This window comes from Temnothorax americanus, unplaced genomic scaffold (assembly GCF_048541705.1).
Source record: "Temnothorax americanus isolate GAGA-0224 unplaced genomic scaffold, ASM4854170v1 Scaffold25, whole genome shotgun sequence".
Classification (NCBI taxonomy): Eukaryota; Metazoa; Arthropoda; class Insecta; order Hymenoptera; family Formicidae; genus Temnothorax; species Temnothorax americanus.
Window position 1 is genome coordinate 2,550,906 of NW_027509391.1, and position 20,949 is coordinate 2,571,854.

General features: G+C 36.9%; 4 protein-coding genes and 1 non-coding gene across 6 annotated transcripts; 3 read left to right on the top strand and 2 right to left on the bottom strand.

The window, feature by feature from the left end:
* Nucleotides 1-1,189: 1,189 nt before the first annotated feature.
* Non1 (nucleolar GTP-binding protein 1) lies at nt 1,190-4,410 on the bottom strand. The gene is made up of 9 exons (XM_077408758.1): nt 4,186-4,410; nt 3,649-3,923; nt 3,338-3,575; nt 3,024-3,266; nt 2,677-2,931; nt 2,299-2,583; nt 1,940-2,218; nt 1,660-1,800; nt 1,190-1,411 (listed from the first exon to the last, which is right to left on the bottom strand). Exons 1-9 carry the CDS (start codon nt 4,231-4,233, stop codon nt 1,256-1,258), a joined length of 1,920 nt encoding a protein of 639 aa, XP_077264884.1. The 5' UTR covers nt 4,234-4,410; the 3' UTR covers nt 1,190-1,255.
* A 225-nt stretch (nt 4,411-4,635) lies between these two features.
* On the top strand, nt 4,636-6,148 carry Rpl36 (ribosomal protein L36). The gene is made up of 4 exons (XM_077408759.1): nt 4,636-4,751; nt 4,940-5,066; nt 5,368-5,502; nt 5,985-6,148. Exons 2-4 carry the CDS (start codon nt 4,941-4,943, stop codon nt 6,072-6,074), a joined length of 351 nt encoding a protein of 116 aa, XP_077264885.1. The 5' UTR covers nt 4,636-4,751; nt 4,940; the 3' UTR covers nt 6,075-6,148.
* Nucleotides 6,149-6,475: 327 nt separating this feature from the next.
* Nucleotides 6,476-6,548, top strand: Trnav-aac (transfer RNA valine (anticodon AAC)). The gene has a single exon. It is a non-coding gene; the product is annotated as a tRNA-Val (tRNA).
* A 1,933-nt stretch (nt 6,549-8,481) lies between these two features.
* On the bottom strand, nt 8,482-13,995 carry Wdr24 (WD repeat domain 24). Of its 2 annotated transcripts, none has more exons than XM_077408735.1 (14): nt 13,707-13,995; nt 12,992-13,267; nt 12,811-12,908; nt 12,513-12,629; nt 12,055-12,277; nt 11,650-11,863; nt 11,314-11,562; nt 11,070-11,230; nt 10,757-10,940; nt 10,498-10,666; nt 10,263-10,410; nt 9,640-10,144; nt 9,258-9,419; nt 8,482-8,790 (listed from the first exon to the last, which is right to left on the bottom strand). In XM_077408735.1, the coding sequence occupies exons 3-14, from the start codon at nt 12,905-12,907 to the stop codon at nt 8,662-8,664; spliced, it is 2,358 nt and encodes a 785-aa protein (XP_077264861.1). In that variant the 5' UTR covers nt 12,908; nt 12,992-13,267; nt 13,707-13,995; the 3' UTR covers nt 8,482-8,661. The 2 variants fall into 2 exon arrangements, with proteins under 2 accessions (XP_077264861.1, XP_077264862.1); XM_077408736.1 differs by lacking the exon at nt 13,707-13,995 and adding an exon at nt 13,429-13,443.
* Nucleotides 13,883-20,842, top strand: L(3)80fg (dnaJ homolog subfamily C member 16 l(3)80Fg). The gene is made up of 14 exons (XM_077408734.1): nt 13,883-14,019; nt 14,370-14,942; nt 15,045-15,111; nt 15,194-15,387; nt 15,460-15,740; nt 15,828-16,018; nt 16,103-16,437; nt 16,597-16,900; nt 16,986-17,134; nt 17,389-17,607; nt 17,763-17,976; nt 18,047-18,154; nt 18,233-18,576; nt 18,783-20,842. The coding sequence occupies exons 2-13, from the start codon at nt 14,704-14,706 to the stop codon at nt 18,356-18,358; spliced, it is 2,427 nt and encodes an 808-aa protein (XP_077264860.1). The 5' UTR covers nt 13,883-14,019; nt 14,370-14,703; the 3' UTR covers nt 18,359-18,576; nt 18,783-20,842.
* The last annotated feature ends 107 nt before the right edge of the window (nt 20,843-20,949 follow it).

Below are 20,949 nucleotides of genomic sequence, written 5' to 3' on the forward strand. Positions count from 1 at the left end.
CTGTGAATCTACTGCTGCGTCGACAAGAGATAGAATTCCAATTCGTCCTTCGTTACTCGAAAAATCGTCAAAATCATTAGAGGAGCATGTCGCGACGAGAGGTTAACGAACTTAAATGCGATTCAAATATCCCGCTCTTTGGAGATGCAATTCAGATATTTAGGTAGCTAAATTCAGGATATTAGGAGAACACGATTTCGAAGAAGTAATGCAAACTTAGGTCCGAAACGGCGCGAATTTCAAAACACACATTTTTACAAAATATAAACAGATTTTTTTCTTATGTTCCTGTATTAATTTCTATCATTAGCGACTCGAAATCTTCGAAAGTCCAAAAAGCTAATAAACGTCCAATACAAAATTTGCGCTAATCAATGATCGTTACACATAATTTCTAATAGTTTTCGATAAAAAAGCTCGTTTACTTTTTCTTATCGTTTTCTATTTCTTATCACTTTAAACTGGTATTTGACTAAATCATAATGGAAAAAAAAATCATGTAAACTTAGAATAATTATATCTTCAGTGAAAATTCCAAGGAAAACTTTCTACAATTTTCCAAGTTTTTAATTCGATATCTTATCAATTAAGGTTCAATAATATTTAGAGCAATGAAATTAGAGCAAAGTCCAGTTTAAGAGTTGAATTTACTAATATTTTATCACTTTTATTATTTATATAATTGTTACCTTCGTAAATGTTTTAAAATTAGAATCGTACAACTGCAAAATCGACACATTGAGTCGAATCGAGTGTCGTGATTTTATGAATAGAACGCAATGTGAAATCTACCATCGGCGCGAGGGGTTATCTCGCTACGACAGCAATAAAGTTTCATTGAGCGTGACGCCGCTGCTTACCCCGTTCGAGTTCGAAGGTTACCTTGTGTGCATTATGCAACCACGCGCATTCATGCCACGCTGGGCCGTCACAAAAATACTATTGTCAAAGATGCTTGTTTAGCAGCTAATAACGACGGAGGAACGGAAAACCGATCTCCGCTGTCTCCTTCAACAAACACGCAAAACGCGAGTTTCATTCACAAACTATAATCGCATTATTGATCATAAATCAAATATAAATCGGTTAGCGACAGTTATCCGAGCGTCGGTTAATGTAACATTCGATATAGTACCTCGAACACAATCTGGATTGAAAATTACATTTCCAAAGATGATGGTTCCTATTCATATACAGACGTATATACGATACAAACGAAAAAGTATAAGTAACGTGTAAGATATGAATGAAAACTTTATCTCCTGGATGTTTTGCCGATTCCTCTTTTACCGGAGAATAAATGCTTCGGCATCTTGTTGCCGATAAAACGATCGCCCTCGCCCTTGAGACCCTTCTTGGCTATCTTCTTCTTTTGTACCTTGTTTGCGATGTTTTTCAGTTTGGTCTTCATCTGCGATAAATACGAGAATAACGTTACGTTTCTCCATTTATTGCGCGAATAGGTGTGATGTTCTTTCACACAAATTAGAAAACAGTTAAAATGAGGGATTCTGCATAATGTCCACTTTTTGAGTAAATTAATGTACCTAAATTTGATTTTTTTTTTCAATTTAAGATTAATTTTTGTTAAAACCTAGACATGTAGATTGGATCATCGTGTTGCGCTGAAGCTCTTTCAAATAATTATCTCTGACTTACCACAACATCCTTAACACCCATCTCATCTCGCGGCGGTTTCGAGACACTGCGAGCACGCGACTGTGACGATTCCACGCGCATGCGTTTCCTAGATGGTTCTGACCGCGATCTGGACCGTGCTCTCGTTCGTTTGAAGTGCGCCTAGTTATGATGCACAGAATATAAAATAATATATAATACTCCAAAATATACAACGGTGACTGAGTTAACAAATGTGAAAAATGGTCCTGAACCATTTTCTCTGATCTGAGGACACTCAGATTATATACGCGATACTCACGTTTTCGGTATCTTCCATATCCACGCCTAGATCTTCCATCTGCTGCTTCAGCTTCACGGCCGATCGGTCACGGGTCCTGGCGGCGGCTGTACGCGGCATAATCGGCTTCGTGGAAGCCTTCACTATTCGCGCCTCGTCCTTCATGACGAACTTCTTCTCGCGAATCTGCTTCGCTAGCTCTTTAATCTCGCGCATCGTCTCCGACAATTCCGGCACCTTATAATCGTAAAGGCCAGCCTCTTCCCTCAACTGCTCCTCCCTTTCCAGTTGATTCAATTTCTGAAAACGAAAGAACGGCATAGAAACACGTTTTGCCATGGCAGCCTCGCGCAATTCGATAAAACAAAGTTTGCGCTTACTTCGAATATGTCTGGGTCTATGTAATCCGCGACGTTGTGACCCTCCCATATTTCCGGAATAACATCATATTTCTGATCTCCTTCGATATCGTAATTTTTCTTCAAATCAAGCACATAATCGTCTCCCATTTCCTCCTCTATCTCCCTTTCCAATTTGCGTTTTCTCTCAGCTTTCTCCGCGGCAGCCTGCCTCTTCTTCAGAACGCTCTCCGGGATACACGGCACGCGATTAGGATCTACTCTTCTCGGTTGAGCAATGTGCAATCGGTTAAGAAGCCCTTCCACCTGTAATTATTACAAATCGTGCATTACGACAGCGTGTCGAATTTTTCAACATTAAAGAATTTTTGAATTAACTACTTCAAAAACTTAACTAACCTTTTTAGTCTTAAACTTTTGATCGACTCTGTAGGCCAGAAGTCGCTCGCAAGCCTCCAATTTCACTTCCATCACCCCGAAATCAGTGACGGTGCTCATTTCTAGCACAGGCACATTCGCATCGTCCTCGAGCGGCTTCAAAACAGCCCTTTTCTCCGGGGACAACTCATCCAAACGTACAATATCCATTTTGTTCAAGACTATCATCAAAGGCTTGTTCGTGAATAAAGGCTTTATGGATTCGAAAAGTTTTACCTACATGGACAAAACATGGTTTATAATATTATTATGATATTACGTTTAAACTCACAAATGTTACATTGTACACAAAATGTTCCATAGCTCACCTGTTCCTCCAAGGTATGACCGCACTGCTCTGACAAATCGCAGAAGTAAAGCACAGCGGCTCGCAAGTGAGCGAGAGCAGTCACCGCCTGCATTTCTATGACATTTCTCTCTTCCAGCGGGTGATCCAATATTCCAGGTGTGTCGATCACTTGCCATCTCAAATATTTATAGTCGGTATGTCCCACGTACAAAGATTTCGTCGTGAACGCATACGGTTGAACCTCGACGTCGGCTCGAGTGATCTGTCGAGTGTGAAAATGAATTACATCAAATATTACTCATAATCATAAAATTATCATCACGTATCACTTACTTTGTTAATGAAACTGCTCTTGCCCACGTTTGGGAACCCGCATATAATTATTGTGCGCGTGTAAGGATCTATGCTTGGCAGACGAGCCAAGTGTTGACGGACTTGCTCAAGATACGTTAAATTGGCCGCTTGTCTTTTCATAATGGTGGCCATTCGGCCCAGGGCGGCTTTCTTCAGTTGCTTACACCGATATAACGAGTCTCCATACTTCAAGAGACGAACGTAATCCTTTGCTACACTGTAATCATAAAACATATCTTGTGTAAATCTTGTTATTTGCGCATTGCGTATACAAATCGTTGTTTTCTTACTTGTCAATCAAGTGCCTAGCGGTATTTATCTGTCCAAGAGCTAACTTATAGTGGTCCTTATCGTACAGGACGTTCATCAAGTCGGCATAGAACGGATGGACATCGTCCAGCTTGGGAAATTCTTGTATTATCTGGGACAATCTATCGTGGAAGTTCTGTTGAGTGAATTTCACCTTCCGCGTGTAGAAAGCGCGTATCCTTGTGATCTTATAATTCTTGTGAATAACAGTGGGTGTCTTCCGTTGTGTCTTCGACAAGATTATGTCGATGAAGTCCTACAACAAAGGGGGCAAAAGTCAGTTTTGTGAAAGAATATCACAACGTACAAAATATTATTATATTACTATAATGTTCAAGAAAAATGTATGTAGCGAACGTTAAAAGCAAACATAAATGTAAAATGTAAAGTAAGCTGCAGTTGAGTAAGATGTATAAGAGAATAATGTAAAACACTATATTGGACGGAAGTCCGTCCGCGAGGCAAGGATAAAATAAAATATTATAACTAAAATATGTAAAACGACATATGTAACTAACCTTCGCAGTTGGGACAACCGTGATTTTCTTGAAATTGTACAAAACCATTTTGTTTTTAGTTTATTGCACCCTGCGTTAAAAAGGCAACGTATTCTTCTTCTCCCTTCTCTTTTAATAAATATCTTCCCTTCGGGAAGACGCAGGATTCACTCTTTCCACCGGTCCTTTTATTTAGGGACACGTGTCTCGAGAGTCTCGAGGACCTAACCGGTAACCAGTTTGAGGTTATAATTGTTACAAATCGCCCCCGCTAGAGCGCATCTTACCGGAAACGGAAATGCGATATTTTATATGCGGCGCAATTTTCAGAATACATTATAAATTTTTTAGTTTCAAAACTTTTGATACTATAGAAATTGATGGAATTGTTTAATGGCTTGTCATCAAATTTGCAAATTATTATAGCACGAAATTAGCATTATATTTCGTCGTCCTGCTTTTCCGTCAATCTACGCAGATCAGCGTCGATTTAGAACCTTGCGCCGCGCATGCGCGCGTATAAAAGCGAGGACTGCGAGGAGGAGAAAGCGAACGCTTCTTTCTCAACGTGGACGTTTGTCGCTAAGGTTAGCAAAATTTCGAATCTCGAAATATTGCCGTAATCCGTTCGCGGTCAAAGAAATTCTAGCGACGTGTTCGTTCTGGCATTCGAGTTGAATTTGCAATTCGTTATATTCAGACGCGACTCGCGCACGTTTACGTTAAACGAGCATCGTACGTGAAATAACCTAAAATACCCGATATCTGTCCGCAGGATGGCTCCGAGATACGAGTTGGCCGTCGGCCTGGACAAGGGTCACAAAACGACAAAGATCCGCGTGGCTAAGAGCAAATCCGAGAAGGAGAAGACCGTCTGCCTGCGGCCGTCCAGGCTAAAAGGGGTGGGTGGAAAGTTATAACCTTTCTTATTGTTGTTGTGTGTGTATGATGTGTCGATCAATAGGTGCTTTCCATTTGCATCAAAACTCAGATAATTCTCACTTGTGACGTCGTTCTATCCTTTTTGACAATTAATGAATAATAAAGACAGAACGAGACATCACAAGTGAGAATCATCTGAGTTTTGATGTAAATGGAAAGCAACTAATGAGACGATACACCGTGATTTAACTGCACGAAACGTCACGATATTTATCCTTTCTCTTGCATGCGTTATAATTCATTCTGAATTTATCATTGCAGAAGCAGACCAAGCACAGCAAGTTCGTGCGGGACCTGATCCGGGAGGTCACAGGACATGCCCCTTATGAAAAGCGCGCCATGGAGTTGTTGAAGGTGTCGAAGGATAAACGCGCGTTGAAATTCTTGAAGAGACGGGTAAATGTCTTCTCACGAGTTTCAGACGATCGGCAGATTTCAGGAATATAATGTCATATAATTTTGTAACGCTTTGCGTTCTGCTTTATAGATCAATGGAATATTGATGGTTGATAGTTTAGAAATTTGGTAATACAAGATTGTACATTAATAGCTAACGAGAAAACTATTTTATCAAGTACTTGTTTAATATTAAGTAAATGCCAATTGTGACGTAGAGAGTGATTGAAAGACAATCGATATTGAGAGAATATTTAACGTTGGTTTATTTGAGCATAATTTGAAAACCACAATTTATCAAAATTTTACATACCTGTGTAACTAATAAGCCAAAAGTGAAAAATGTGTAGTGGCAGGATCTAAAAGATCCTGACATTTTCTCATCTTCTGCTTCAGAAGAAATCGGTATTGCCAAGCGAGAAAACGTCAAAGCTTTTTTAGAAGGTGGAAAATAAAGATTCCCGATTTTTTTTATTTTCCAGTTGGGTACACACATCCGTGCCAAGAGGAAGCGGGAGGAGCTTGGAAATATCCTAGTACAAATGAGGAAAGCAGCTGCTGCTCATCATTAATTATTTCCATTAAAATTGTAAACCGCTATATAATACTTGAATAAATAATGTTTCTTTTATCACCTTCAAATAAATCATGTAAGACTTGAATTGTAAAATTGCACGAAAGACTTAAATTGTAGAAGTAACTTTTAGCAATTTGGTAATAAGATTGTACATTAACAGCTAATAAGGAAACTTTTATCAAGTACTTTGTCAATGTTAGGTAAATTCCAATTGTGACGTAGAGATAGAGAGACATTGAAAGACAATTGATATTAAAATAACATTTAACATTAGTTTATTTTAGCATAATTTGGAAACAATGAAAACACAATTTGCTAAAATTTTATATACCTGTTTACTTTTAGTTATATATAACTGTACTTAATAGGCTACAAGTAAAGCGGTTCTTTCAGTCAGTTTCCGTGGTGTAGTGGTTATCACATCCGCCTAACACGCGGAAGGTCCCCGGTTCGATCCCGGGCGGAAACATTTTTTTTTGCTTTATAGAAGAAAGCTCAATGTATTTTTTCAGCGTAGTATTTAATTGTAATTTTTCTAAATTTTATGTTAAAAATCACTTTCATTTTCATCATTTTTTTTCATAATTATATTTTTCATCAATTACACTTCTTTTCATAATTAAGACCGTGCTCTGCACACAGCGAATAATATATCAATTAAATCTCTGCTTGTTAGGAATTGTAACAATTTAGGAAGTTTTTAACGGGATAGGGTGAAACAGGAAGAATGAGAGTAGGGGCACGCGAGAGAGAAGAAACAAATAGAAAACACTTTTAGTCGAGTCCGACCCATAAAAAAAGTAATTATTCGTGGACAAGGCAATAACTAAATTGAATCTACAGTTAGTCAGCATATTCCAACAGAAATCCTCACTATAATAAGTCAATAGGATCCTATATGGTTTGAGAACAGAGCGAGAGGAGAAATCGATTGCTACAATATTTAATTACTTTACTACGTTTTCGCGAGCGTTACTTCTTGTAGTATAACTTTACGACAATTCACTCGTTTACGCGGAGTAAATTATCGTAAGTTACTACAAAATCCCGTTTACGCGAAGGAAGTAGTATAAATATAATAAATCCTTATTTTATAAGATAAATGTATGATAAATATCTATTCTATACACACACACAAACACAATATTTATTCTATTTGTATACTTTTTATTATTCGATAAAGATTACATTTAAGATTAGCTCTGGTTGGTTTTTTTAGTTAATAATTTAATTCCATAAGAAAGCTAGTTCTCATCATTTTATTACATTCTGTAATGTTTTAATATTTTCAGAAGACTGCGAGAAGCGCCTGTGCGTTTCTAAATATAATTTTCTCGGAATTTAGCTAACGTTCTTTTTCCTTTTCACACTTTTATTCTTTCTCCGAGATGATTAGGCTAAGAAGCTGAACGAGAGTTGAAACACGTGTCTCGATACCTTCGAAAAATCGTAAAAGTTATTAGAAAAATATGACGAGTGAGGAGGTTACGAGAAGTGGCGCAATTTACATTTGGCGCGCTTAGACCGCGTTGGTAATTATAGGCTGATCGATAAGTTTATCATCTACTTCACCGACCGCCGATAACAATAAAACCTTTAATATCTAAAAGGCGCGAAATTTAAATCAAATTTAATTGTGTCATCTCTTGCAACCTCCTCGCTCATCATGTTTTCCTGATAAATTTTACGCTTTCTTAGAGGATCAAAAGACGCATATTCGAATGCTGGTTCAGACGTTTGTTTCGCTGAAGTGATAATGAGAGAGAGAGAGGAAGATCAAGTTAATTTAAAGAAAGTCATTTCTATAATGGATCATTATTTTTAGTCGTATTTAGACCGCTTATGAGAGAAACTCGAGGATAGTTTTATACAGGAAAGTATGCTTTATGGAGTTTGTACATAACAAATGTGCGAAGAATTTCGACACATTCCGCAGCTTTTGTTGGTGTCGAGACGGTGTATCGTGCTATACGAATATTACGAATCTTTGAAGACTTTTGTTCGAACGGGGTCACATATATTTTTTGACGCCGCAAAACCGATCGGTATAATAAAGATTTAAAATATTTAAAAAGTTTATACAAAATCTTTTATTCTGACAATTATTAGTTGAAAAATTTACACTGTATTCACACGTCTCAAATGTATTCACATGTATATTCAAATATATTACCAATTAATCTAAATATTTTTATATACAATTAATTAATATCGTGGAGCGATATTAATGCACTGTATATAAAATGCATTGTATATCAAATGAACGAGGAAGACACCAAGAGAGAGTGCCAACAGAATATTTATCAAAATTTTGAATACTGGGTCGGAATTACTACTAAAATATATTTACGTGAATTTAAAAAAAATGTTTAGGGAAATGATAAATAAGATATACAAATATATATCTATATATATATGTACATATAATTTCAAAAGAATATATCTAAATAATATCTTATTATATAAATTTAATTTATATAGTTTTTTTTCTGCTGTGTTCATATGTGTCACGATATCCTTATATTGTAGTACTTTATTTAAAATTATTCCAATGTTTATAACGAATATGTCGACGTATTTCCTCAGTTGTATTCACAAAGATGTCCACAACCAGTAGGACATTGTCGATTGTTATTAAACCACTCCCTCATATGATTTATATGGCCTCCATGTGCACAACCTTGACACCACACATAGATACCACGTACCACCTGCACGAAAAATATTATAAAATTAATCATAATGAAAAAATAACCGCAATCGAAAATAACAATTTTATATTCTTATCTTTTGTACTAGAATTATTTTATTGTAATCAAACGCAATTAATTTTCAGATTAATTATAATCAATTATCATAACACAATTATGATAAATTTGTTATGAATGAAGAAAGATGAATAGAAAAATTTATTATTAACTTTACATTGATTTTTTCTTAATTATATATTATTATATATTATTATATATATTTCATATAATAAGTCAATAAAATTTTTCAGGAAGAATTCATATACATGAACGATTGCAAAAAGTAAAACGTATTGTATAAAAGCAAAATAAAATATTTCGCATTTGATAAAAGTAATTCTCTGTGTGTTTATTTCAGTTTATTTCACTCTAAATAAAAATAAATTATTTCACAAGCTTATAAATGAGAAGAGATAAATTCCTCTTACCTGATTGCAAAGGGAACACAGAGCATGTTCGGGCGTATGACAATGATCGCATAACCATGCAGATCGTTGCAATGATTTTGTGCATGCTACGCAACATGCATGTATCGTAGTCGACTGTTGATTCAATTGCGATATAGAAGGAATCCACGTCAATTGTATTATCTGTAAATAACATTCTTTATTAAATATGTTTATGTATATATATATATATATATATATATATATATATATATATATATATGAGTAAAAACTATCAAAAAAGAAATGTTCATCTCATCGCAATAATTAAAAGAACAGAATTTCAACGATAATTTCTGCAAAATATAGTAAAAAATGTCGTTGTAAAGTAATAATATAATGGATTGTTTAATTATGAACAAACCTGCGTAGCTACATGCCAGAGCTTAAATTTGCCAAGCATGTCCAAGTATTCTAATATCCAATGTTCTTGCAAAGCTACGGGAATATTTAATTTTTTCCTTATTTCTCCTAAGACGATAAGCATCGATACCGTCGTCTGTACATCTCTTATTGCCGTGTGAAAGCGCAGTCCGTCCAGAACGAGAGATGTAAAATCAAAGGGTAAAGGCTTAGGTAGAACTGGAACTACTAACTGAGGTTGATCTTCAACTATAACGGAAGCTGAATTCTCATTGAGATCAGGCGGATGGTTGGGAAATTGTTCTGGAGGCGGAGACCGATCCTTGATCTCATGCCGTAAAGGAAAAGCTTCCTTCTGCAATTCCTTAGTCCACTCATCATCCTCCATACGCATCACAGTTTGCCTACTTTCGCCAGGATGTTCCAAAGACACGGGTTCATATTCAGTTTCGCCAAAGATAAAGTCGCCTCGCGACGTTGAAGGTATATCGCTGAGCAACGGTCTCCTGTAATTAGATAATGTCAAGTGCTCTAATTACACCAACAGAAATCAATTATTCTCGGCATACGCGCGCACAATATAACTCGGGGATTTATGCGACGATGAGGATATTGTAATGGCACCTTGGCAGAACAGTTGTCGTATTAGTCGATGGTCCCATGGTATTTTGATTCTCCGGCGCTTCAGTTTCTGTTTCAGTTTCATCGTCACCGCCACTAGCAACGCCAGTAGGATTTTCCCCTTGAAGTGATTTCGCGTCCTGTTCGTGACCTGAGAAAAATAACAAATTTACAGAAGTAATGTGATATAATAGCAGGATATTAATATGTCGTTCATGATATTTCCGCTCATACTTACTTGATTGTTTACTCGCATTTGATTGTTCCATACCAGAACTCTTTGTTACCCCTGGTACTATATTCGACGTATTAGCTGTATCTTCTTTAGGCGCAGTCGGTGCGCTCTTTTGAAGTATCTCGAACGGATCTGTATACATAATCTTCAAGACTTGCCACGCTTTGCTAACCTGTATAAATATTATTATTAAGCACATTGAAATTATTGTATGTATTATCCATTGTGCAATATATTTGTGAAAATATAGGTATCTTCTTACAACGTAGTTGCCAAAGTCGTAAGCGACACGTGCATTATGATCACAGGCTTCACTTAAATTTCCAGAAAGCAAATAATTTTCTGCGGCTATCTTAAACCAATTCGGCTCGCGTACGCATCCACGAAATCTATGCATTACACTTGAAGCCATGCAAAAGGTATCATCATTTGTTACAGGCGTTCTCCTGCAAAAGAACAGGTATATATATATATATATATATATATATATATTTATATATATATTTATATAACAAATCTAAATAAAATTAAAATTAAAAAAAATCAACTTCTTTGTATATAACAAAAACATTCACCTCATTAAATTACTTAGCTGTCTTGCGATACTTGCTGGTTCATATTTCACTTTAGAAGCGCATGTAATATCGTGTTTTAGATTTATTGCAACACTCTGTGGATTTGCTTTACTGGCCGGCCTTACTGCATCGTCAAAAACATGATGATATAAAGTACAATCCTATAACAGAGTGAAAGCATAAGTATGAAAATCGTACTGCATATGTAATAGAAAAGCAAATAATGTGTGGTTGACAGTATTACTCTGCTTGTTGATAGAAACGATTGCGGGTTGCCTCTCCATGCCACACCTGTAGGAACATCCTTATGCTCATTGAAACTTGCGAATGGAATATACGGTCTACGAATATCCCATACATTTATGCTACAATCAACGACTAGAGCACAGCTGGCTATGTGATACTTTTTCTGAGGTCTCCATTTTATACGTCCCACAGACGCTATAGTGTGTATAGTGTAATCACAACTTGGTTTACCCGATAAATCCCAAACCTGTAAAGTTAGGAGCGACGTGAATGTACGATTGTAATTGCATATTTCACACAAAAAAATCACATTAATATGTAGAAAATTAAATACTTTGATAGTTTTGTCTCTAGATGCTGTAGCAAGCCAAGTAGCCTCTGGATGCCAGTCGCAAGCAAATATCGGGCCGCTATGTGCCGTAAAATGCTGAAAGTAACGGTCTGGTTTTCTCATATCCCATTGTTGCACATGACCGTTTTCAGACACAGCAGCGAAAGTATGAGGTTGTTGTGGACAAAATTGGACATCTCTCACAGATTCTGTATTACTACAGACACGAATATATAATTATATAATAACTATCTATCAAATTAAATAAAGTCTTTTTATTCAAGTCAAACAAATCTTAAGAAACAAACAAAAAAAGATTTTTTTAATCATATATATTAGTTGTGCAGATCGCCTGTGGCTACAACACGAATTCATGCAGCTCACCTACAAAAGTTTAGATAGCTTTACCTATAAAAAGTTTTGATAGCTTCTTTTATTCGCAAATCAAAGCATTTCATTGTACCATCTTGCGAGCCAGATATCAACCACATTGGTTCTGTCATATGAAAGCTTACTTTATTCACGGTTCTCTTGTGATCTACAAATACATGATCCTGTTTCGATCGAGACTGCCTATTCAGGTTCCACAAGACGACTGCACCGTTTGTTGCGGCAGTCGCAAGTATATGATCTATAAATTAATATAATATTGTAATGTAAAATAATCTGATAAATTACGTTAATATATAAGTGTGACATACAGAAAATTAGTCTGACCAAGTACATGCACAAGGATTTGATATAAGGAAAAATTCAGGTATATGTATATCTTTTGCAATGTCAATAATTGTTTAATATAAAATTCAATATAAATGTAATGTTTTAAAATATATAAATTATAGTCACAAAACAAGCAATTGAATTACCATCATTAAGATTCCAGGCAACATCGTTGCAGGAAAAATTCAGATTTAGATTTTTTCCCACGCGAAGATTACAGGCTTCTTCAAATCTGTCCTCCAGCAATGTAAATATTTTGAAAACTGCAATAAAATATTACCGCGATATAATTCTCATACATAATACAGCAATAATATTAATTAATTGTTACTGTTATACCTATTACAATCTATTTCGATCAGATTGTAATAAATAATCTGTATCATATAATTATTTTATAGCATATCCACTTATTTCAAGCTAGTGTAAGGCTAATGTACGCACCATTGCGACCGGCTATCACAACCTGGTTGTTATCTTTATTAAGAGCTAAGGCATTCGCAGGTCCTTCTTGAGCGACGCATATAGTTTTCGACGTCATGCTACGTGTCAAGAAATTAATATTGAATTATTATCGCAATACTGATTACCACGATAAATTATTACTAGTAATTATATTCATTACCTCGCAATCTTATAATACACCCATTGACGTCAGTGTTACAGGCTCATTCAACGTGTATGTACGTACTTTTGAACTATTTGTGTTTGTCGAATCTGACCTTCGGCTATTGTGAGAAGCAGAGCTATCTCTACAGATTCCTCTTATCTTCTCTTCTCTCATGGACATTTGTAATTCTTTCGAGATTATTCCGTGATTCTCTGAAATATGCTTCAGCTGCCCATAACCACGTTGGAGCGAAATGACAAGGCGTAATGTTTGGCGCATCTATTTCTGTCACTAATGTATAAATAAAATTAGTATTCATATATATTCAGATTTACGTTTAGCACATAATATATATATTCAATCTAAATTTGGAGGAAGAGAAAAGCTGAGAATTCGATACGAAAAGAGTAACTCCGATCAAACTCCGAATTAACTTGACGCGATTAACTTGCCAATTAATACCACACTATCATTTTGTTGATATGGACAGAATTTACGGATCTTTTGCTTCAATGGGAAAAAAAAGATTAAATTGTGTAACTAGAAATTTTGCTGTCAGCAATTCTGCCGGTTGAATTAACTTTCGCTCATCGACACAATCGGAGTACCATCGAAGTCGCACCTTAAAGAAAACGAATCGCAGAAATAAATACACGGAGATCACGTGTGCTACGAGCCGAAATAATTTAACCATGCGGATAAAGATCGTAATGATTACAACGTAACTCACAGACGTGACATCGTGACGCGCGTGGAACAAAATACTGTGACGCTCGACGCGGTGGTTACACCAGGAGCCGGCCCGCGTCGAGCCGACACGAGGTTGTCAATGTTGTCATGGAGGAGTTTGAACACTTTGAACCAGCCAGGCCGCAAGCACGCGCTGAGCGCTGAGCGCTGAGACGTTCGCGAACGTCGACGAGAAAAACAACCGGCGAGCCCGGCGTTGATTCGCCGGAGGCTACATGAGAACTCGCCGGCTCCGTGCCGTTTGTGAATCGCCTGTATTTCGAGGAGGGGATCTTGTGTGTGCGATCTAAAAAGTAAAATACCTTATAAAACCTAGCGCATAAAGTTGAGGTAAAAAATTGAAACGCTCGCTTCGGCGAGTTTCGGCTAGGCCTATCTACGTAAGACGCTGAACGCGAGTCGCAAGCACACACACAGTCTACATGTCAACCTAACCTCTTTGTTAGATTGACATGTAGACTGTGCGTGTGTCTTGCGACACTTGCGTTCTGCGTCTTATGTAGATAGGCCTTTACACGAATATATGCATTATATGCAATAATGCAATGCGCTTTATAATAATAATAATAGTGGCATTCCGCATCGAGTGGTGGGAGGTCCCGCGATTTAACCAGCACTGCCATATGTGTATTGCCTTCGATAGGCCTGTCCGCTCTGGTACACTCCGGCGCAGCAACATGGTGGCGGCCGTAGCCCGGGGAGCGTTGATGTGAGAGGCTTCCCCGTCGACGGTATCGGTAGCGACGTGACGCCCCGCGGTTCGCGCGAGGACGACAGGTAGACGACGGTCCGCGCGAGAAGTAGAAGTATGTCCCAGTATGTCCGCTGATCCCGAGCGCGCGGCGTGAGCGCGAGCGGCAGCCAGGAGTAAAGGGGGAAACGGTTAACGTCACGCGCGCCCGTGACAATCGGCGAGAGGTAGGCTCTCGCACACAGTGCCCACACACGAGGAGACCTCGCCGTTGCGTCGCGAAACGATGATATCGATTGATTCCTCGATGACGGGCGAGCGGCAGAGCCGCGGCGACGTTGTTGCGCGAGTCGCCTCGTTGATGAAACACGCCTTCCTGCTGCTGAGCCTCGTCGCGGTCCTCCAGTTGACACCGTCGGTGATCGCCAGCGAATCCCTGGGTGATCCGTACAAGATACTGGGTGTGTCGAGGCACGCGACGGTGCAGGACATTCGGAAGGCGTACAAGCACCTCGTCAAGGAATGGTGAGTGGCGTAACTCTGTGTCTAGAATCCATATGAAGTTCTGTCCTTTATAAGTATAAAAGACATGTCCGTACGAATAAATGTCACGCAATTTTCTCTCAGGCATCCAGATAAAACTGATCATCCGATGGCTGAGGATAAGTTTGTAGAAATAACAAAAGCTTACGAGGTAAACTTATATTTTGTATAAAACAATGCAAAAGGAGCAGTTACGAGGAAAGATTTTTAACCCGTCGCGTCCCATTGTTCAGCTTTTGACAGATCCGGAAAGAAGGAGGAAGTTTGATTATCATGGAATTACGGAGGAAAGTATCTCCAGGCAAAGGAGAGACGACAGTCACTTCAATGTTCTCGATCCATGGGAAGAATTGTTTACCGGCAATTTCAAGTTCCAGTATCAAAAGAGAGACATCACGCTGTTCCATAAAATGAGCATCACGTATCGGTATGTTCCTCTCGCGCGAAACGATGACCTTGTCGTTGCGAATGTCGCATTGAATACCTCGCAAAATTGCAGATCGTTCGAGAACGTGATAGTACCCAAGACTTACCGTATGCCGTATTTGATCTTGTTTTACTCCGACTGGTGCTTCATGTGTCTGCAAGCGGAGTCTACTTGGAGGCGATTGATCGACGAGTTGGAACCATTGGGACTCGGCTTGGTTACGGCGCACGCCAACAAGGAGCCCACTTTGGCGAGAAGACTCGGTATCCATTCTGTTCCCTGTCTCGTCGTTACCGTGGACGGTCGTACTAGTGTCTTCAAAGAATCTCTGTTTAGCATTCAGAAGGTTGTCGGTACGTTTTAAGATGTCATATGCTTTGTCTCTTGTACACTATCTCGGTCTACAAAGTCTCGGGACTGACAAATTCGTTTGTTCGCAGAATTTGTACGAAATAGACTACCATATAAATTAATAAGTACTATTAGTGATACCAACGTAGACAATTTCTTGTCGGGCTGGACGGATAATCGAATACGCGCTTTGATATTTGAGAAGAGAGACTTTATCCGCTTGCGATATTTGCTTACGTCTTTTTACCACAGAGATCGAGTAGCTTTCGGCTTTGTCCAGGTAAATAACTTGTAATATTATAATCAATGTGTGTTAAGTCTCAAATTATTTCTTAATCATTATTAATTTTAATATATTTTATAGATTGGCATACCGGAGACTGAGAACATAACGTCAAAATACAAAATCTCTGGAGAACTAGATACCTTACTGCTCTTCAACGAGAATTCTGAGAAACCTATGGCGTCTGTTAGTATGAAGGACATTTCCAGCGAAACCATGCATAATGTTATCGCTAACAATAAGTTCCTCGTATTACCGAGACTTTCGAATCAAGCTATGTTGGATTCTATATGCCCGCCTGAATGGCTGAGGCCGCAGAAGCGACTGTGCGCCGTTTTAATATCGCAGCAGAGTAGTACTCTGCACGACGTGGCTAGGCACAAATTTAGACAAGCAGCATTAGAGTCTTCTTATAGGTATTGTCTATATAGTAAATTTTTATTTTAATACAATCACATAAAATATCAATAATTTAGCTTGTTTAAGTATAACATAGTTTTTAGTCGAGATATATGATTAATTTCTATATGTATATATATATGTTTCTCAAATATTTTATTGAATAATATTTACAGCACGGAACGTGTCAGATACGCATACGTATTCAAAGATACGCAACCTGAGTTTGTATCAGCACTATCGACTGGTGAAGGCAGTCCACTGGAGCCTTTATTACATATCGTCATTATATGGAGACGAGATGCCAATCACTTGAAGTACGAGTGGCTTCCTCACGGATGGGTCGAGGTCGTTCAGGACGATCGTATATGGAATGAGACGCGTAGACATTTAGAGAAAACTATACAAAGGCTGTTACGCGCCACCGAAGCTTTACCATACGCTGCTGTCGTAGGAGAATTGGCAGATGAACACGCACAGGTATGTATCAATAGTAATCATAATATCCTTTGTGATCTGCAAATTATTAATATGCCATATTATTAAATTCAATACACTTTTACAGGGTACTGTAGACAGATTGATAGGAAGGGCATTATTAGCGGTAGATTATATATCCGATAATCTGACGAAAGAGCAAATTTTGCCTTTGATATCGGTACTAGTGACCCTCATGCTAATAGGAGTTGCAGGGTATGGAATGTCGTATCTAGTGTGAGTAAAATTTAAATACGGAGTAATATAATACATTTCTGATTTCTTATTTGAATCATCGCATGAATTCATTTTAAGATCGAACACTAGTAAACCATCAAATAATTTTGCCAAGTAACAGATAATTACTAGCCGCTCGAAACATGTACATCAATTATATACATATAAAATTGATGGTGCGAAGAAATATCTTGCGCATTGTATCAATTTGTTAAAATGTTTATACATGAATTTGTTCTGCTTTTTATATCTAGTAAATTAGAAGAAGCAAGTGTCCAGGCTAAACGTGCCCAGTGCAAGGGCAAGCCGCTTTCACCGCAGCCGCAACTACGATTGCACGAATTACGCGCACAGACATACAACGGATTAATTCGACTTTTAAAACCAGGATGTCGAACCATCATTCTGCTGGTTGACGCCCAAACCCGATTAAAGTTATTACCAGCATTTCATAAAGCTGTGTGGCCTTATAGGTATGCGCTGTTTATTAACATTTTCTATTTCAGTTGGTATTTTATGCTGCATATGATAATAATTATATGAAATTTTACATATCAAAATTAATAATGTATGTAACAAAGTACGCACAAAAGGAGATTCGTCATTGTAAATCGTTTTTCATTCTCAGAAAGAATAAGACGCTTATGTTCGCACATATGTCATTAGAAAGGGGTCTCGATTGGTACAAAGAAATATTATCTCTCACTTTACACGAGGAAATGGAATTAAATATAAATGCCAAGAACTGCGTCGGCACGGTTCTGTCTTTAAACGGACACCGAAAGTATTTCTGCATGTACCATGCCAAACATCCAGAATGTGCTAAGGGTAAAGGTTCTAAGGTGTGTATTCGAATACCTTGACGCTAAAGCGATATTTATCGGGAAGTCAAACAATTGTATTATATTATAGCGTATAGAAAAGATGACCAGACAACTTACCCGAAGACCTGAGGATCCGGAAGCAGGCGCTTTTATCGGTTTTGATAGTTCCAACGAATCCGATTTATCTCAAGACGAGGTATATGACAATACGTTAGGAATGTTCCTCATTTTTAGCAGCTAACTCACATTGACAACAATTTTGCGTATGTTACAGGGTGGAAGTAACATTTTATATCAGGACAACCTTTTAGATGGATTACCGATGTGGCTCGATAGATTGTTCGAAGGATTAACGCACCGTTATTATATAAATTATTGGCCCGAATTCACTGCCAAGTAAAAAGAAGAGGAGAAATAAGTTTTTTCTAGACGTATAGAGGAGACTATTACGCCTAGGGACATATATCTTGGAACATGCTGTTTATCTTCCTGACGTTAAAGTCGTTGAGTTTGGCTGCTTGATGACATTGCTTCAGTCGCTACTTGTTTACAATCTAAGTACATGTCCTGTACAATCATTTAATTTTCGTCCAGAAACAATCATTATTGGGCTATTTCGTAAGTATTTTTTTTTACTGATTACATCTTCTAATTCTTAAGTATACCTTTTTCTGATTTCTTAAAAAATTTGTATCCAAAAAGTTCAGATGCACTGAAATTTTATGTCATTTTAGCTGTTAGTAGTGTTTATAAAACTTTATTTCAAAAGGCATAGTACTTTTGAATGTAATACTTATATATTTTCTTTCTTATTTTTTTCGTAGGTTATCATAATGCAGAACGAAAACAGAGAAAACACAAGCTGCATTGGATTAAATAAATACGAGCTAGCAATTTCAACTATTTTATGCTTTAAATACAATATAATTGCTGCTGCAACAGTCTACGGACTTGATATGCATTATCTATCTATTTTCACTCATACAGTCCGTAATAAAGGGAAGTTAATTAAAGGCGAAGATAAAAATTTTTTATTTGTCGATGAGCTAGCATTTTTATTATACATAAAAATGTGTCCTCAAGTGCACTGTGTTTGCTTGGAATGCTTTAAAGAATATTTGCCACTTTTACTTTATAAATTCGTGAAATACAATGATTTAATTTATCCACACATTTGGAATATATATCGAAAGGCGGATGAATCTACAACCAAGCAATTTTCAGAAAGACACAAGAATCATATTTCAAGTTTATTGTCGAAAAATTGTTCAAGATTATCCCCGTCTTTCGCGTTTCAAAAATCGCTTTGGCTTGATGGAGATAATTATTACAGCCACTCGTGAAGTAGATTAGCAGCTAAGAAATTTTAGACATACATAATTGCGCAATGCAATTTTGCACAATTGTGTACGTCTAAAATTTCACGCTCACACAAGAATTCCAAGAAGTAACATCTGAATATAATTGATTTAATTGAACCAAACATTCGTCATTTTTTAGGATGACCCTAGAGACATGAATTTTGAGTGAAGATAGATCGGTAAAGAACAAAATTAAAACGCGCTCTTTTCAAAAATTGTAAATTTTTAAATAATCAAAAATGTATATCAAAAAGAATTACTGGGTATCACAGTCTCCTTTATACTTCAGCAAAAGTGATCAAGAACAAGGTTCGCCTAGTCAACGGAATATTATTGCCATCGGGATATACTGTGATTCGAATGGACACAGACGCAAGCCTGTATAAAGACAAAACATATTCATTACTTATGCTAAGTACCATTTATAAACATATTTACAGTTTCCCGCATTTTAACGTTTTTAGATTGGTCTTTAAGTATTGTTAAAGAAAGTACATTATAAAAAGTTACATAGCAGATAGAAGAATAGAGAAAGATCACCGAACGGTCGATCGATTCTCTGGATATAGATCAAGTTTTCTATATACTACTACTACTACTACTACTTCCTCCGTTCCTATATAACTTGGGAATACTCTTTCTATTTCTCAAAATTGCTTGTATCTAGTCAACACGTTACCAAAAATTTAGCAGTATTGCACAGTACAAGCAGATAGATCATTTGTATTTCCTCAGATATGACTGCGAAATCGCGATCAATTGCGATTCTCGTTGCGTTTGACTATGTTAACTACTAATAATATTGTGACGATCGCTATTTTTAGTCGTAAAAGAATTATAAGTCTGCATTGATATGTTTATGTATCTAATTCGTATCTCTGTCGCTTGTTCGCCCTATGTTTATCAGTATCGCCAGTGTACGAGCATATTTCTCTCGAATTCGAATGTCAGAATTCTGTCTACTTACAGAATTTGTACTTTATCGCTATAGTTACCGTAAAATCGATATTCATAAGCGCGAACCCAAATGTTAGCATGATAAAGGTGTTATATTTATAAAACAAATAATTGCCCTTATCAAGATTTATATACGTCCATTACTTTATTTTTAATTACTTTACTTTTGTATCCATCTCTTGTAAGTTGTATATTCTTTAAATACTTAAATAATACATATTATATGTCTATTATATTTAAATAATATACATATACGTGTTGTTTAAATATTACATTTATACAGCCAAAGTATTTAGTATTAGTAAACTTCAAAACGTTTACCTCTCTCGGATATGTAATGGTTTTTTCGTAAAGCGACAGATATAGGTACTTCATATTGTTATACATATACATTTCCTTATTGCAAGAAGAAAATTGTTTATATACGATATTTCTGTATTATTAGAATCTATCAAACATGTATTATAGCAACAGGAGATACATCGTAATATTGAAACTGCAAATTATGTGCGCTCAATTGTTTATACTTTATATCCTTATATGAAGATTAAAATTAACGAAACAGACGCATGGAGTTAATATTTCTACCCTAATAACGTTAATCTTGTTAGTACTTTGACTTTCATCCAATTACATGAATATTATCGCGTCCAAATAGATTTTAATAGCATTT

Bases quoted from the DNA above. Each gene is read 5' to 3' on its own strand.
- Wdr24 (XM_077408735.1), bottom strand. From the start codon at position 12,907: ATGACGTCGAAAACTATATGCGTCGCTCAAGAAGGACCTGCGAATGCC. The intron at 12,278-12,512 runs GTAATTCAATTG...ATTAATTTATAG, and splicing joins TGCCTGGAATCTTAATGATG to ATCATATACTTGCGACTGCC. The intron at 10,941-11,069 runs GTGAATGTTTTT...GTTCTTTTGCAG, and splicing joins CAGCTAAGTAATTTAATGAG to GAGAACGCCTGTAACAAATG.
- Non1 (XM_077408758.1), bottom strand. From the start codon at position 4,233: ATGGTTTTGTACAATTTCAAGAAAATCACGGTTGTCCCAACTGCGAAG. The intron at 3,267-3,337 runs GTAAGTGATACG...CACACTCGACAG, and splicing joins AGAGCAGTTTCATTAACAAA to ATCACTCGAGCCGACGTCGA. The intron at 2,932-3,023 runs GTGAGCTATGGA...TTGTCCATGTAG, and splicing joins GTCATACCTTGGAGGAACAG to GTAAAACTTTTCGAATCCAT.
- Rpl36 (XM_077408759.1), top strand. From the start codon at position 4,941: ATGGCTCCGAGATACGAGTTGGCCGTCGGCCTGGACAAGGGTCACAAA. The intron at 5,067-5,367 runs GTGGGTGGAAAG...TTATCATTGCAG, and splicing joins GGCCGTCCAGGCTAAAAGGG to AAGCAGACCAAGCACAGCAA. The intron at 5,503-5,984 runs GTAAATGTCTTC...TTTATTTTCCAG, and splicing joins TGAAATTCTTGAAGAGACGG to TTGGGTACACACATCCGTGC.